Source organism: Aspergillus pseudodeflectus (assembly GCF_044049435.1).
Source record: "Aspergillus pseudodeflectus strain CBS 756.74 chromosome Unknown BJX68scaffold_18, whole genome shotgun sequence".
In the NCBI taxonomy this organism is placed as follows: domain Eukaryota; kingdom Fungi; phylum Ascomycota; class Eurotiomycetes; order Eurotiales; family Aspergillaceae; genus Aspergillus; species Aspergillus pseudodeflectus.
Window position 1 is genome coordinate 365313 of NW_027263794.1, and position 12891 is coordinate 378203.

A 12891-nucleotide genomic window follows, 5' to 3' on the forward strand; every position below is an offset into this window, starting at 1 on the left:
GAGGATTCCACTGGCAGCGGTAGAGGAAGGGTAGCGATACCCCGTGTTAATATTCGTTCCTTCACCATACGCCGGCGAGCTGCTCGTGCCTGTCAGACTTGCCGTATACGCGAAGTCAAATGCAGTGCCCAAAAGCCTAGCTGCAAGCAATGATTGGAATCAGATACTAAATGCCTCTATCCCGCTTCTGCTCGTGAGAGAGACCAGGTCATAGTTCAGCAGCTTAACAGTCAGATCAGAACGTATAAATTTCTATTGGTGGATGCCGCGAGGAGATTGGATGGCCCTCTTGCAGAGAAGATATGGGAAGCCCTCGGGGCTCAGATTCTCATCGACGACCAAGGAGAGAGTTCGTTGCCACCATCCTCCCAATCATCAATCGGTTCTTTGGACGCTCTAGATGTTGTTGGTGAAGATTTAAATCGAAGCGATAAGAGCAGAGCAACTGGTTTTCTAGGAAAAGATTCCAAACTCTCTTGCCTTCAGTCTGGAATCTGAAATCCAAAGGATCAGTCTTCATGACAATACCGGACCAGCTGGAAATGAGGTGGGTCAAGCTGAATATAACAGCAACTCGCTCACCTCAGTAATCCGGGCCTGTTGAAGATCCTCAAGGTGCCAATTTCAAGGTTACTGTTCTTTAACGCTGAGAAAACGAGCTGAGCTGTCTCTGCGGCCATCTGCCATATTAGTCTCCAGGGCCCGCTAATAAGGGGCGCGAGTTTATCTTTTGTACTTGCGAGGTAAACCACAACTTTGAGAGACAGGCAAGTGAGCTTTCTGGTAGTGGTGTTTTATGCTATGTTCTTAAACAACGTCCCTAGGATCCAGGCCAACTCTCCAGACTCTAGTTGCCCGAGATAATCTCGCTCCTGGAGGGTCTCAAGGCCTGCGGTCTGTCTCAGATCGCCTGGACTCGCCTGCACGGCTTCTTCGACCGTTTCCGTATTATTAATGAGAGTGAGATCCTGCATCTCACACCCGAGCCATCCGCGCTGCGTAATAATTACTAAATGCTTGAGCTCAGGCCCTGTTACTTTCACGCGCCTAGACTAGAAGTAGGACTAGTACTGGCCCTATATTATTTTTAAGGCAAGACGTCTGCTCATCAGGCGGAGGTTGCCCACATGGATCAAATCAAATAGTTAAACTATGCCGCCAATGATTCCAGTAAGACAGTTCTCAAGGCTAGCCATAATTATAGAAAGCACGTCTATGTAGTAGTTGATTATAAGCAATTGTCAGGTGTTTTTTTTTCTCTGCTGAGCGGGGTTGTTGGAGCCAGGGTACACGCGATGACTTAATATCATTCAGCTCTACATGGGGCCGACGTGGATGGGATACAGTATAGCAGGCCCTAGCTCGATCGGTGGTGAGTTTCAGAAAAGTCCTAGCAGCACAATTCCACCAGGGGACTAGCGCAAATATGCCATAGATCTGTGCAATGCGTGCAGTGCCGCTAGCAGGCGGTTCTAAATTTATGCAAAGGAATCAGCACCTTTGGCGCACTAGAGGCTCAAGGGCTGCCGTTTCCGCGGAGGGATATGTGGTAGATTAGAATACCGTTGATCCGATTTCTACGTGGGGATCTATTTGCCTGAGGTATGTCAAAGCTATGTAAGAAGGGCACGGCGAAGCGAAAAGTAAATCAATCGAGAAAGAGAGAGAGAGAGAGCTAAAGAGCGAAGAGGCCCCCTTGTAACACCACCCACTATCGCTTACAGGACATCATGAGATTATCGATCTTCGTCATGCCGTTTGCGAAGACATCCCCCATTCTTTTAATATCATCAGGCCGCATCCCTCTCCTGGCCCTGGCAGCCTTTGTAACCCTGACCGCGTCCGCCAAGCCTCCGCCCAGGATGTACGAAAAGACGAGAAACGGTGCAGAGCCCGGATCATCCACCATGGAGTAGAGGTCCAATCCGACCATTCCCACCTCACCAGCCAAACCGATCAGGCGTCCAACCGACGCTAGGCGTGGTATCGCCGAAGTCGCCCAGCCACCAATAGGGACAAGAATGAAGAGGGCTGTCAGGAACCACATGATGGCCGCTTTGCGCTCGGCCTCCGCGATTTCCTCTGCAACATCAACGACCTGCGCTATTGACTCGACAGACTGGTGGATTGACAGGACGGCCAAAGAGGCCGCATCGATCATCTCCTCGCCATCCCAGCTGCGAGCGGACCCGACCCGCATTGAGATCAGGGCTATCTCCAGTCCCTCTCGGATGATGCCCAAGCTGTCCAGTAACTCGGCAATGACATCCTTGGGGTCTGTGACATCTTCTTCGTCAAAGCCGTTTGTGACTGTGGGAACGCCGTGATCTGGCCCCGTGCCGTAATAGCACTCCCAATACTCCCGACACAAAGTGTCACCTATCTTTTTGTAGACGCCCAGCTCTATGTTCTCCTCGGTGACGCCTGTTTCCTCAAAAAGAAGGTTATAAAACGCTGCTTGCGTTCCGACTGCGCGTAGTACTGTACTAGAGTAGTAGTATACTAGCGGGATATATTACAAACAGTATATACTCTACTGGAACCCTTTCAAACCAATACTGTACTACCACTAGTACCCGCACTACTGGAGTCCGGACTCTGGGCAAACTGCGGCTCGGGGCGGTGCGGACGGAAATGCGCCATGAGTCAAGAAGAGGTCAAAAGAAGAAGCCAAGACTTCGGTCAGGCTGTTATGCCAGCCATAAAGCTCGTTTGTCTGGGCATTTGGATCAGAGGAGAGAGTGCATTATCAAAGTACTCTAAACGAGCAGATTCCCTTCGCTCAGAAACTCGAACCAAGCCCCGTGAGAGAACAGATCTCGGGGTATATGCCAATAGCATCGATTCCCCACATGGTGGGTCGAGATACAGGGTCTCACATCCGACGGAGTACTCCGTACGTAGCAGATAGCGCTAGTAGTACGAGTCAGAAACAATAGATTGGAGTTCGGTAATTGAGTCCTTGATTCCCCGCTGTCTACGTGAGTTATCAGTACATGACCTCGTCGCCAATCGCCAGTCCCTGTCCCCCCTCCTCGTCAATAGCCGACGCCTGCGTATAGAGCTTTACAAGATTCAACGTTCTGTAGGGAATACTTGGCCGCATGCTCGGGTCAGCTACGCAGGCGTGAAGCAGCACGTGCCCAATTGTGGACGTTGTTGTTGCCAATTCCTGTGGCTGGAAGCCTACATGATCCAGAGTGACTTCCCGGTCCAGCTCCATCACCTGCGTTCCATAGCCACAGCCGGGTGTCATACGGTCCTGGTCGAGCATGATGTGGGGTCTGGGTCCCGTCCAAGTCTGAGTCTCATATTCAACAAGCTGCTCGAGATCAATACCGCACTCATTGGCCTTGCGCTGGAAATACTCCTCGTAGCACCTGTTCTGGCTAATTTGCGCGTCCCTAATAAGGTCGGCATCGTCAATGGGGATAGCGTCAAGGCTGGCAAACAAGTCTTCGTAGTCTGCGTGGATACAAGCTCGCGCGACCACGGCTACCATGGACGGGCGTCGGCGCATGAGTTCACGATACGTGGCTTTGTGCGCAACTTGCGGGTACCAGATAAGGTCAGGGAGATCCGAGTCTGGCGTCGAGTCGCTTAACCACGACAGATCATTGTTCATCACGCAGCGCGAGTGGATCGCGCGCTGGATGAATCCGTTCCTGGCTGTGCTCGGCTGCGTGAGCCACCACTTTGCAAAAAGGGGATGATGGTGAATCCCACGGACAATGCACGGCATCTCTCCTGGTATTTCTTTTGGCCGCCGAAGTCGCGCGTAGCGGTCAATATTCCCTGACCACGCTGCCAGGAGGATAAGCAGGTCCTTGTCCACCGTGGGCAGGTCGGCAGGTAAGGGGGTATAGAGAAGGGCTATGGCTTGTGGATCAACAGGTCGAGCGAGTGGCTTTGTCCCGTTGATACCAATACACCGATCCTCAGTAATGTCAAAAACCACTTCTTCAAGGAAAGGAGGGAGGCCGTGTTCGCTGAGAGGCTGCTTCTTGTCTAGGATTGAACGGACGCACGTATCCCCATTTAGGTACGCACCTGGCAGTGGCTGCGGGCGTAAACAAAGATTATAGTCGTCCATGTACGAGTAGCGTTTTGTTGCGTCCATGATAGCCTTGTAGATGGCATGCCCTGATTCAAGGTTATCGCGCGCCTCCTCGGCGATACCCACATCAGGAAGGAGACAGAGTTCATGGTACAGGCTAGTATACCCCCCAGCAGCGCACGCTCGACCAACCTGGTAGCGCATGAGATCATTGCCTGGATACCGAGCCAGGAGCTGTCTAAGCGTCTCTTCCTGGGGGACATCCGGATGCCAGAAGCAGTACGGGAAATGGTCCGGGGCCGTCATGGCGGGGACTCTGTTGCTCATGATTGCACGTGCGTTTAGAGAGCGTGTGACCATGGGGACTTTGGGGTTCCCGTGAAGATCTTGAGCAAAGCCATCACGATAGCGAATACCCCTGACAAGGCAACAGATTGTGACCTCGTTCATCGGAAAGGGCGGAATGGATTTCCCCTGAATGGCCGCTACGCCGTCGTCGAGAAGTAACATATCTTGGAGCTTGGCCGGATAGCTGCGTTAAGTATATGAGGAAGGTGAGATGTTGTGGTGGCGAGAATGGAGATTGCGAAATTTATGGCTGGGGGCTTGCACATGATTGTGTCGCTGCGAGTCATTCTTCGGGAGGAGTTGATGGGGAATAAATTAACTACCAGGAAAGGATCTAGAACCCTAATTAGCCAAGCCGTCGTGCGGCAGGGACTGGCTTGGAGAGAACAATGACCGAGTCCTACTAACAGAGTAACCGTATCATATTTCTTTCGCTTGGCACGACTTTATGTAATATACTAGTACGCCATCCCAGGGTCTCGAGGGTCATAAAGTGCGAGTCCTATATGATTCGATCCACTTGGTCAATCTCGCTATCTGGCGCGGCCCAAGTCCGTGCTCTGGAATCTGCACGTGTTAGCCGATTCCCTCCATAGCGCGCAGAAACTAATTCCCCTCTGAGCCACTCACTTGCAGTCCGCTCGCTGGCCGAATATTCTCTTGGCGACTCGGTACTTTTGTTGTCACACACTTGGCCTGGGATTTCAAAGGGTTAGGAGCCGCCGGGGGGCCAAGGTGGGGATCAGGGTCGGGTTGGGCTACCCACCGCGCTGAGGGGACGAGGCTCCCATCTCCTGATCCCGGAGAACGGTTGGAGATTCCCACTGCCATTTTCCAGTTTTTGTTTCCACGTAATAGGCGCGCTGGTACCATACGTTCCATTTCTGGACCCAGCCGTGGGGAAGTGGTGTGGGGGGCTTCTGGAACAATGAAAAAAGGAGGGAGAACATTGCTAACCACGTGGATAACGGGCGTGGGCGATAGATGGAGAAGAAAGGTAGGATGCTGCAGTATATCGAGCCAGCATCAGTGGTTCTTATCTAGGAAACCGTTCACAAAGCTACTTAGTACTTTAATGGGCGTACTATACTATCTTGCTAGGGCAAAACACACACCTCTCCTCGCGGAAGAATAATACCGAAAATCCATAGTTTCCCGTAGCGAGGGAGATTCTCTCCGATGGCCTCGCCTTGGCAATGTGATCGCTTGTGCGCTAGCCTCATCTCTTACTGTATCTTTGCTCGGTTTGTGGCGCAGCTACTGCCGCCGATTTGCCGTCGGCCAATGGGAAGAGACAGCAGTAATCTACATTGCGGGTTCATCTCCGAAGACTACTTACCAGCTCTAGTTTGAGATAACCTCGGCCGTGCCACGGACACTTGCTTGGCCCCGATGGCAGTGCAAGGCAACCTAGTTAGCCTATAGGCTACCAAAGCCTAGAGAGAACTTCCTCTGCTTATAAAGGATTAATTTTAACTTTTAGTATTAATCTACTATTAAATCCTTATTCTTAGAATAAGCCTACCACGACAAGCTATTTACTCTTATTACTACCTCTCACACTACTCACAAACCTCAGAAAGGCTAAGGACCTTTATAGTAGATAAAGATAGAGTATAAGATAAAGAACTAGGTAAGAAGAGGATTATTAGTTAGAGTATAGTTTATTAAGGTTCCTTACTTAGGGTAAATCACAAACGCTTCAGGCCCACCAGCGTCGCCACAATGGATCGCTTAGCCAACTTTTCCGTAAGAGAATCGCTGAGCAGATACCTACCTGTGGATAACAAGCAATTATCGCGGGCATTTCCCACCGACTTTCAACGGACGCCAGATACTCCGACTGCGGGGGTTGCTACTCGCCATCGGAGGGTCCGGTTGGAGACTCCAGGATTCGGCACCACCGATGTATAGTTGGAGTACAGTTCTTATCCCATCACCACACAGAACAACTTGAGCAAGCTATCAAAACCTCACAGAACACATCGTCTGCTCAACCACCGCCAAAATGCTCAACAAAGCAAAAATGTCATTCGAACCCAGCGAAGAATACATCCCACCCGCCACGCGCCTCCGCCAACTCGTCTCCCAACCGGGCGTCTATATCCAAGCGCCCGGTGTCTACGATGGCCTCTGCGCGCGCCTCGCAATTGAGCAGGGCTTCAAAGTAATGGTACGCCACTCTCCCAAACCCTCCCCAAGCCTGCAACCCCTCTCCAAAACCCATTCCTAACTCATACCAAGGCGGCTCAATGACAACAGCAGCACGCCTCGGCTGCGCAGACCCCGCCTTCGCATCCCTAAACGACTTTGCGTCCAACGCGCAAATTATCGCAAACATCGACACGCGGATTCCGCTCATTGCAGACCCAGACGTGGGCTTCGGCGGGCCGCCGAATATCGCGCGCATGGTGACGACGTACCACTCGTGTGGTGTTGCGGGGTTTCATATCGAGGATCAGGTGGTTAATAAGCGGTGTGGGCATTTGAGGGAGAAGGGGGTTGTTGATGTGGAGTGAGTTGGTTATTTATCTTTTCAGTTGAAGGCGGGAGTGGAGGGGAGTTGGTGTGCTGACTGTTTTCTGCAAAGGACGTGGAAGTCGAGGATCCGGGCATGTGCCATCGGCCGGGATTCGATTCATGGAGGGAGTGATATTGTGATTATTGCCCGGACAGATGCATTGGCGGTTGAGGAGTATGAGGCTGCGCTTGAGACAGTGAGTTCGATCTGCGGCAGGATCTGCATCAAGTGTGGTATGCTAAGATATCATAGCTCGTTGCAGCCCGCGAGTGCGGCGCGGACATGGGCTTCCTCGAGGCCATCGAGACAGAAGAGCAGATCAAGAATGCCGTCCAGTTGCTTGCGCCGATGCCAGTACGTTCCCTACTTTCCCCAGGGAAACGAGTCAGCTGATAACGCCTCCAGTTGATGGTAAACCTCGTCTCGAACGGCAAAACACCCTGGTTCTCACCAGAACAACTGGGCGAATGGGGCGTCAAGGTTCGTTCACACCAGCCAAATCCTCCCCCTCAGCCTTATTGAATTCTGACCGAAACAGCTGGCAATCTAACCCGGCGCAGCCGGAAAATCAGTACTACACACGATTCGACGCGCATACAAATATCTCACGGGCAAGGATGATGCGGAGGCGCAGGGACTGGATCCAAAAGGGTTCTTTGATGTCATCGGGTTGCAGAGGGAGATGGAGATTGATCGGCTTGCGGGAGGTGTTTCGTTTAAGAATGGGGCTTCGACAATGGGTGGATATAGCATATCGAACATCTTCTCCAAAAAGCTGGGCTCCCTCAAAGCGTATCACGAAGCTCCTCCACCTGCGAGACATCTTCCACAAACTCAGCGCCATACTCTTTCATAATCTGTATCCTCTCCTCCATATTCATCGCATAATGCATTCTCCCCAAATCACTGGGCACCTGCCTATCGCTCGCAAACCTCAACACCCACACGCCCACTCCATTCGCCGGCCACCCAAACACCAGCACCTTTTTCTCTTCCGCGGTCTTCTCCCTTGAACCCATATCCACCCGGATCCGTTCCTCTTTACTTGGCCACCACGTCGCACCGACCCGTCGCAGGAGATTGCAGAACCTGTCTTCCTCTTCGGCACTCGGGGAACGCTGCGCTACCTGGAAGCGGGGAAGCGAGAGGAAGAGCATATCGACAAGGTCAACATGCCCTTTGATCAGAACGCCGCCGGTAGATGGGTAGCCGTAAACGATGCATCCGCGGACGCCGAACTTGGTTCGGTCAGTGGTCGATTCAGGAGGGTTTGGGGGGCATGATCCCTGCCAGAGCGGGTCGTTGTCGTCGATTGGGTCTGGTCGTCGACCGAAAATGGGGAGACGGTCGATGTTGATGGGGAGGAAGCGGCCAATGGTTTGTTCGCAGAGAGTGGAGAGAAAGCCAGACATGCTGCTTGACGGTTCTTGTTTCTCAGAGTCATGCAGAGGAGTTGGAAAGAGAAGCAGGGGAGAGAGACGACGGACCACGTGGCGCCGTCAAGAACAGGCAGCCACCACCGACACTCGAGGCTGCCGTCTTCCTAAGGCCACATTGCTCATTCACCATCAGCTGTCCCAGGATCTAGATAATTCGCACCGCTGCCCCGCGATGAGATCAATTCTCCCGCGACTCTTGCCTTTTTGCATCGCTGCACTAGCTGTCCTTGGCAAGACAAACAACCCCGCGCCGCAAGACATTATGGCCCAGCAAGAAAAGGTCCCTGTCCGGGGCCATAATAATGCCATCTACGACACCGTGCCCAAGGAGGACCAGATACTGAAGGTCGAGTTCCTGGAGATTGCCCCGACGCCCATTATCGCGTAAGGTCCTCCCTCTCCTGGACGTGCAGCTTGAAGATAGCGTGTTGACATCAGAATAAAGCGACCGCGTCTTCTTTATCTACCTGCGCGGCTACCTACCCGAATCTAAGAAAAAGGAGCTGGCACTCCCCGACGAGGGCCTCGTCAATGCGACCCTCAAAGTGAGCTGCTCTGTCGTCTACGCAGATGGTACTCACGACGACGAGCAATTCATTACACTGCCGTTGAGGACTACGCCCTTCAATGATCTAGCCCACCTTACTCTCCGTGATGCCCGTGGAGTCCAGGTCGACTACCTTCCTAGCAGCGAAGAAAGTGAGATATTGCTAGATTTTCAGATTCCGACAATTTGGTTGAGGAGCGGGATGTGGACTTTCAAGGTCGACGCGAGAGCCGGAGATGTAGATGATAAGTGTCTCTTTGCCATGTCGATGACACAATGGTTGGACGGAGACCTTAGGTAGTAGGATACCCGGCATAATCTACAAACTCGATGATCTCGGCGCGTGAAGATGTTGGAGAGTCAATATCTACTTTGACATGTCCCGGTGCCTAAGCGACCACATGCAATAACTGGGAATCATGTAAATTGTGGCGAGGCATCGTATATGCAAGCCGGGGAGTGTATTTATCCGCCGATATCTATACAATCTCCTCAGCATTCTTGTACCTATGGGGCCACACTGTTCTCTACTAGCGAGACACACAGCAACCGTAAACTAACATCGAGTCTGCAGTCATTGTCCGCGGATCAGGGACCACTACGTCTTCTTTTAGTTTGAAATCCCGCTTATTTTCCCTGTACCCGAGTCAGTCACCTGTTTGCTCAGATTCGCACTCGATCAGCCCTTTGGTCTCTTATTGCTCCCGCAAGGCTGGCAAATTGGACTAGACGAGACCAGGCGGCAAACTTTCAAAGGGGGGTAGGATATGTATGTGCAATCCACCAATTTACTTGATTTCTATCAAAAGGTCAAAAGGGACCGCGAGTTTGGCCAGATATTAGGCCTAGCAAATACCCCATCCCCAATCCCGCTAGCGAATCCTGTACCCCCCGTCAACCTTGAGATCCGCCCCGTTGATCATCCCACTCGAGTCCTAACGAGAACCCACAACCATCAGCACACTTACACTCTCAAAAGGGGAGAAAAGATAAAGAACCCCCAAAAAAGTACATACCTGACACAAAAACACAACCGCATCCGCCACCTCTTCGGGCAACGCCGCTCTGCCCACGGGGATCTTCTCAAAAAGCGCCTCCTTGACCCCCTCGGCACCCCAAGCCTTCTGTCCCAGTTCCGTCCACGCAACAGTGGGCGAGACGCTATTCGCCGTGATCCCCTTGCGTCCCCACTCGGAGGCCATACACCGCGTTAGACCGAGGAGCGCAGATTTGGACGCGCAGTATGCGCCGTGTTGGTGCAGTGCGACGTAGGCGGCCTGGGAGGCGAGGTTGACGATTCGGCCGGGGGGCGGGGTTGTTGATCCTGTTGGAGAGGACGACGTGGGTGTGGAAGCGGTGGAAGATGTCGCGGCGAAATACATGTTCGCGAAGGCCTGCGCGCACAGCATGGGGCCGTAGACGTTTGTTGTGAGGTGCTTCAGGGTTTCCTCTGGGGGCGTGAGTTCCATATCGCTGAGCGAGACATAGCCCGCCGTATTGACGAGAATAGACGGGAAGGCATGATCAGGGACGACCAAGTCCTGGTGCATCGAGGAGAATGCTGATTTCACAGAGTCTGGCAAAGTAATGTCGCATTCGTACGTGGAGATATTGTCCGTGTCCGCTGACTTGGACCCGTAGCCTGTTGCCAGCAGCTGGTCGCGTCGCGCGGCTTCGAAGGGGGCGTAGAGAATTGCTAGGTGGGCCCCTTGGGCGCGGAGCTTCTTGCCGATGCTGGAGCCCAGGCCACCGAGACCGCCGGGGAGGATTGCGAGTCGACGAGAAAAAGCCATTGCGGTAAGATCTGTTGAGAGGGAGGTTAGGTGAGTTGGAGATGCGGGGTTGATAAATACGCCCGGAGCAACGCCGAGACCCCCTGGATGCTCTGGAGAAGGCCTACGTCATATCTCGATTTCTAGGCAAATGGGGCATTATCCTTGATTTGTTTCCGTGACTATAACGATCAACTTACCAAGGAATACAGTGATATACGAGCTTCGATCACAAGGCAGTCGTTAATATATCGACTGGCCATAACCGAGTTATGATCACTGGTTTGGCTCTAGGAATCTTGCGAATATATGTACAGGAACAACTGCCTCGTACCAATTGCTGGGCTAAAAAGTCTTCCAATCAACCGCTTGCTCCCACGCATATGCAACCCGTAAAATCGTCGCTTCATCATACCACTTCCCGACAATCTGCATACTCGCAGGCAGCGTGATGCTCTCATCCGTCTTGGCCGGTACGAACCCAATCGGTAACGCGAGCGCAGGATGCCAGTGTGGCATTGAACGCACCCGTATTCTCCGTCATCCCTTTTGCAGCCTCCATTTGAGCCACAGGGGTTGCGTCTGGTGGGGGAAGGGGATTCGCCGGTGTCAGCGTTGTAGGCATCACGATCACGTCCACAGAGGAGAGCACCTCGTCGTATAGATCCTTCAGCTTCCGCATAATATTCACGGCCTTGGGATAAACAGTCGCGTAGTTTTGCCAGGTGTATTCGCCGCTGAGGAGGCCTTCCTTGCTCATCACGCTCATCTAACCATGGTTATTACCAATGTTACCCCATGAAGAGAGCAATCCTGAACATACCTTGTTCACCACCTCTGGCGTATACGGAAGCCCCTTCTTCTCAAACAAATCCGGGAGCATCGCCTGCCGCCGCCCAGTCGCTTTGCCCAACATCCTTATATGGTTGCCCATCTTGCTCACAACCGAATACACACTCCTCGCCTGTGTATGCAGCGGCACACTGACCTCCACGACCGTCGCCCCCAGCTTCTCAACCACTTTAACCGCCTCGCGAAACTTGCTCTCCACTCCAGCATCAATATCCTCGGGCAATCCCTCTCTCAACACTCCAACCTTTAGCCCCCGCACACCCCCCTCCATCAATCTCTCATAGTTTGGCACATCCCCAGGAAACGGAACCCCCGCCCCACACCGATCATCCACCCTATCCGCCCCAGCCATAACCCCGAGCAGGACCGCCGCATCCCTCACATTGTGTCTCATCGGCCCCACATAATCCAAGCGCGCATCATTGCTCACAATCCCCCGGTACCTCCGCACCCACGCCGTGCGCTCCCCAAGGACAAAAAGCACACTCGAGCGGGCGCGCAGATTATTACTAAGGCGTATACTCCACACCTCATCCCCATGCGTCCACAGACAATCAAGCAACATAATCCCGGAGACGAACACCGTCTGCACGGCGATGAAGCTATGCCCGTAGTCCGAGTTCTGATGCAGCCGCTTATGCAGCTGACAGATCTGGCCCGCGGACACGAGGCAGGCGTTGTAGTAGGGGTCTGTGCTGGTAGTTGTTTGATTGGTCTAGTGGCGGTTTGTGCTCAATTTGATAGCCCCAGCACTCTTCAGCCTCAGTCAGCCCTGTCACCTGGAATGGCTGGTAGTCTGCCCCAGCACGCGCCATGTTGTCCCCTCAGACCTGAAAGTAATGATCTCGAGGCCAAAACTGCCAGTATGCTGTCGCTCTCTGCAATTTGCGCGTCGGAGTGACTATAATGGCAGGCGATCGATCTTTGAAGGTTGAAAAGTCAACTCCTGCACGCCAACACTTTGGGCAAATCACATCCCATACACTGCCATCTCACCACCTCAGATTAGTGTGATTTGTCCTCCTTGACCAGCGATAGGTTACACGCGCGTCTTGGATTCACAAGGCTCTGCGTAATTTGTGTCGGGTACCTCGCCAAGTCTCACTCCCAGAGAAGCATTGGATGCCCCTCTGCGCCGTTCTTTGGGGCCCCTCAGTCCGGACGAGGGATATGTCAAATTCTGTCAAAATACTTCTCCCATCCCACCAGGTTGCAGCGGGTTCCCATACTCAAGCGTACCCCTTGGATCAGGCAGGCGATGTGCCGACCTTCCCTCATTACTCTCCAAATGCCCGTCCTAGACCGAGCATCGGGCCAGTCTTCTTGCCCAGTTAGACGACTTGGAGCGTGCGGAT

General features: G+C 52.9%; 7 protein-coding genes across 7 annotated transcripts; 2 read left to right on the top strand and 5 right to left on the bottom strand.

Moving 5' to 3' along the window:
* Window positions 1-1711: 1711 nt before the first annotated feature.
* BJX68DRAFT_266262 (uncharacterized protein) lies at window positions 1712-2643 on the bottom strand (the record flags this gene model as incomplete). Its single annotated transcript, XM_071045455.1, has 2 exons — window positions 1712-2481; window positions 2577-2643. The coding sequence occupies 2 exons, from the start codon at window positions 2641-2643 to the stop codon at window positions 1712-1714; spliced, it is 837 nt and encodes a 278-aa protein (XP_070899792.1).
* A 346-nt stretch (window positions 2644-2989) lies between these two features.
* BJX68DRAFT_266263 (uncharacterized protein) lies at window positions 2990-4567 on the bottom strand (the record flags this gene model as incomplete). Its single annotated transcript, XM_071045456.1, has 1 exon — window positions 2990-4567. One exon carries the CDS (start codon window positions 4565-4567, stop codon window positions 2990-2992), a length of 1578 nt encoding a protein of 525 aa, XP_070899793.1.
* Window positions 4568-6657: 2090 nt separating this feature from the next.
* Window positions 6658-7476, top strand: BJX68DRAFT_266264 (isocitrate lyase/PEP mutase family protein; the record flags this gene model as incomplete). The annotated part of the gene is made up of 5 exons (XM_071045457.1): window positions 6658-6920; window positions 6996-7122; window positions 7179-7280; window positions 7332-7406; window positions 7465-7476. 5 exons carry the CDS (start codon window positions 6658-6660, stop codon window positions 7474-7476), a joined length of 579 nt encoding a protein of 192 aa, XP_070899794.1.
* On the bottom strand, window positions 7079-8360 carry BJX68DRAFT_236221 (uncharacterized protein). The gene is made up of 3 exons (XM_071039970.1): window positions 7465-8360; window positions 7179-7406; window positions 7079-7122 (listed from the first exon to the last, which is right to left on the bottom strand). Exon 1 carries the CDS (start codon window positions 8336-8338, stop codon window positions 7712-7714), a length of 627 nt encoding a protein of 208 aa, XP_070899795.1. The 5' UTR covers window positions 8339-8360; the 3' UTR covers window positions 7079-7122; window positions 7179-7406; window positions 7465-7711.
* A 144-nt stretch (window positions 8361-8504) lies between these two features.
* Window positions 8505-9213, top strand: BJX68DRAFT_275335 (uncharacterized protein; the record flags this gene model as incomplete). The annotated part of the gene is made up of 2 exons (XM_071047829.1): window positions 8505-8749; window positions 8811-9213. The coding sequence occupies exons 1-2, from the start codon at window positions 8538-8540 to the stop codon at window positions 9211-9213; spliced, it is 615 nt and encodes a 204-aa protein (XP_070899796.1). The 5' UTR covers window positions 8505-8537.
* A 571-nt stretch (window positions 9214-9784) lies between these two features.
* BJX68DRAFT_275337 (putative short-chain dehydrogenase/reductase) lies at window positions 9785-10705 on the bottom strand (the record flags this gene model as incomplete). The annotated part of the gene is made up of 2 exons (XM_071047830.1): window positions 9785-9847; window positions 9929-10705. 2 exons carry the CDS (start codon window positions 10703-10705, stop codon window positions 9785-9787), a joined length of 840 nt encoding a protein of 279 aa, XP_070899797.1.
* A 324-nt stretch (window positions 10706-11029) lies between these two features.
* Window positions 11030-12351, bottom strand: BJX68DRAFT_266268 (amidase signature domain-containing protein; the record flags this gene model as incomplete). The annotated part of the gene is made up of 4 exons (XM_071045458.1): window positions 11030-11113; window positions 11166-11453; window positions 11508-12251; window positions 12316-12351. 4 exons carry the CDS (start codon window positions 12349-12351, stop codon window positions 11030-11032), a joined length of 1152 nt encoding a protein of 383 aa, XP_070899798.1.
* Window positions 12352-12891: the final 540 nt, after the last annotated feature.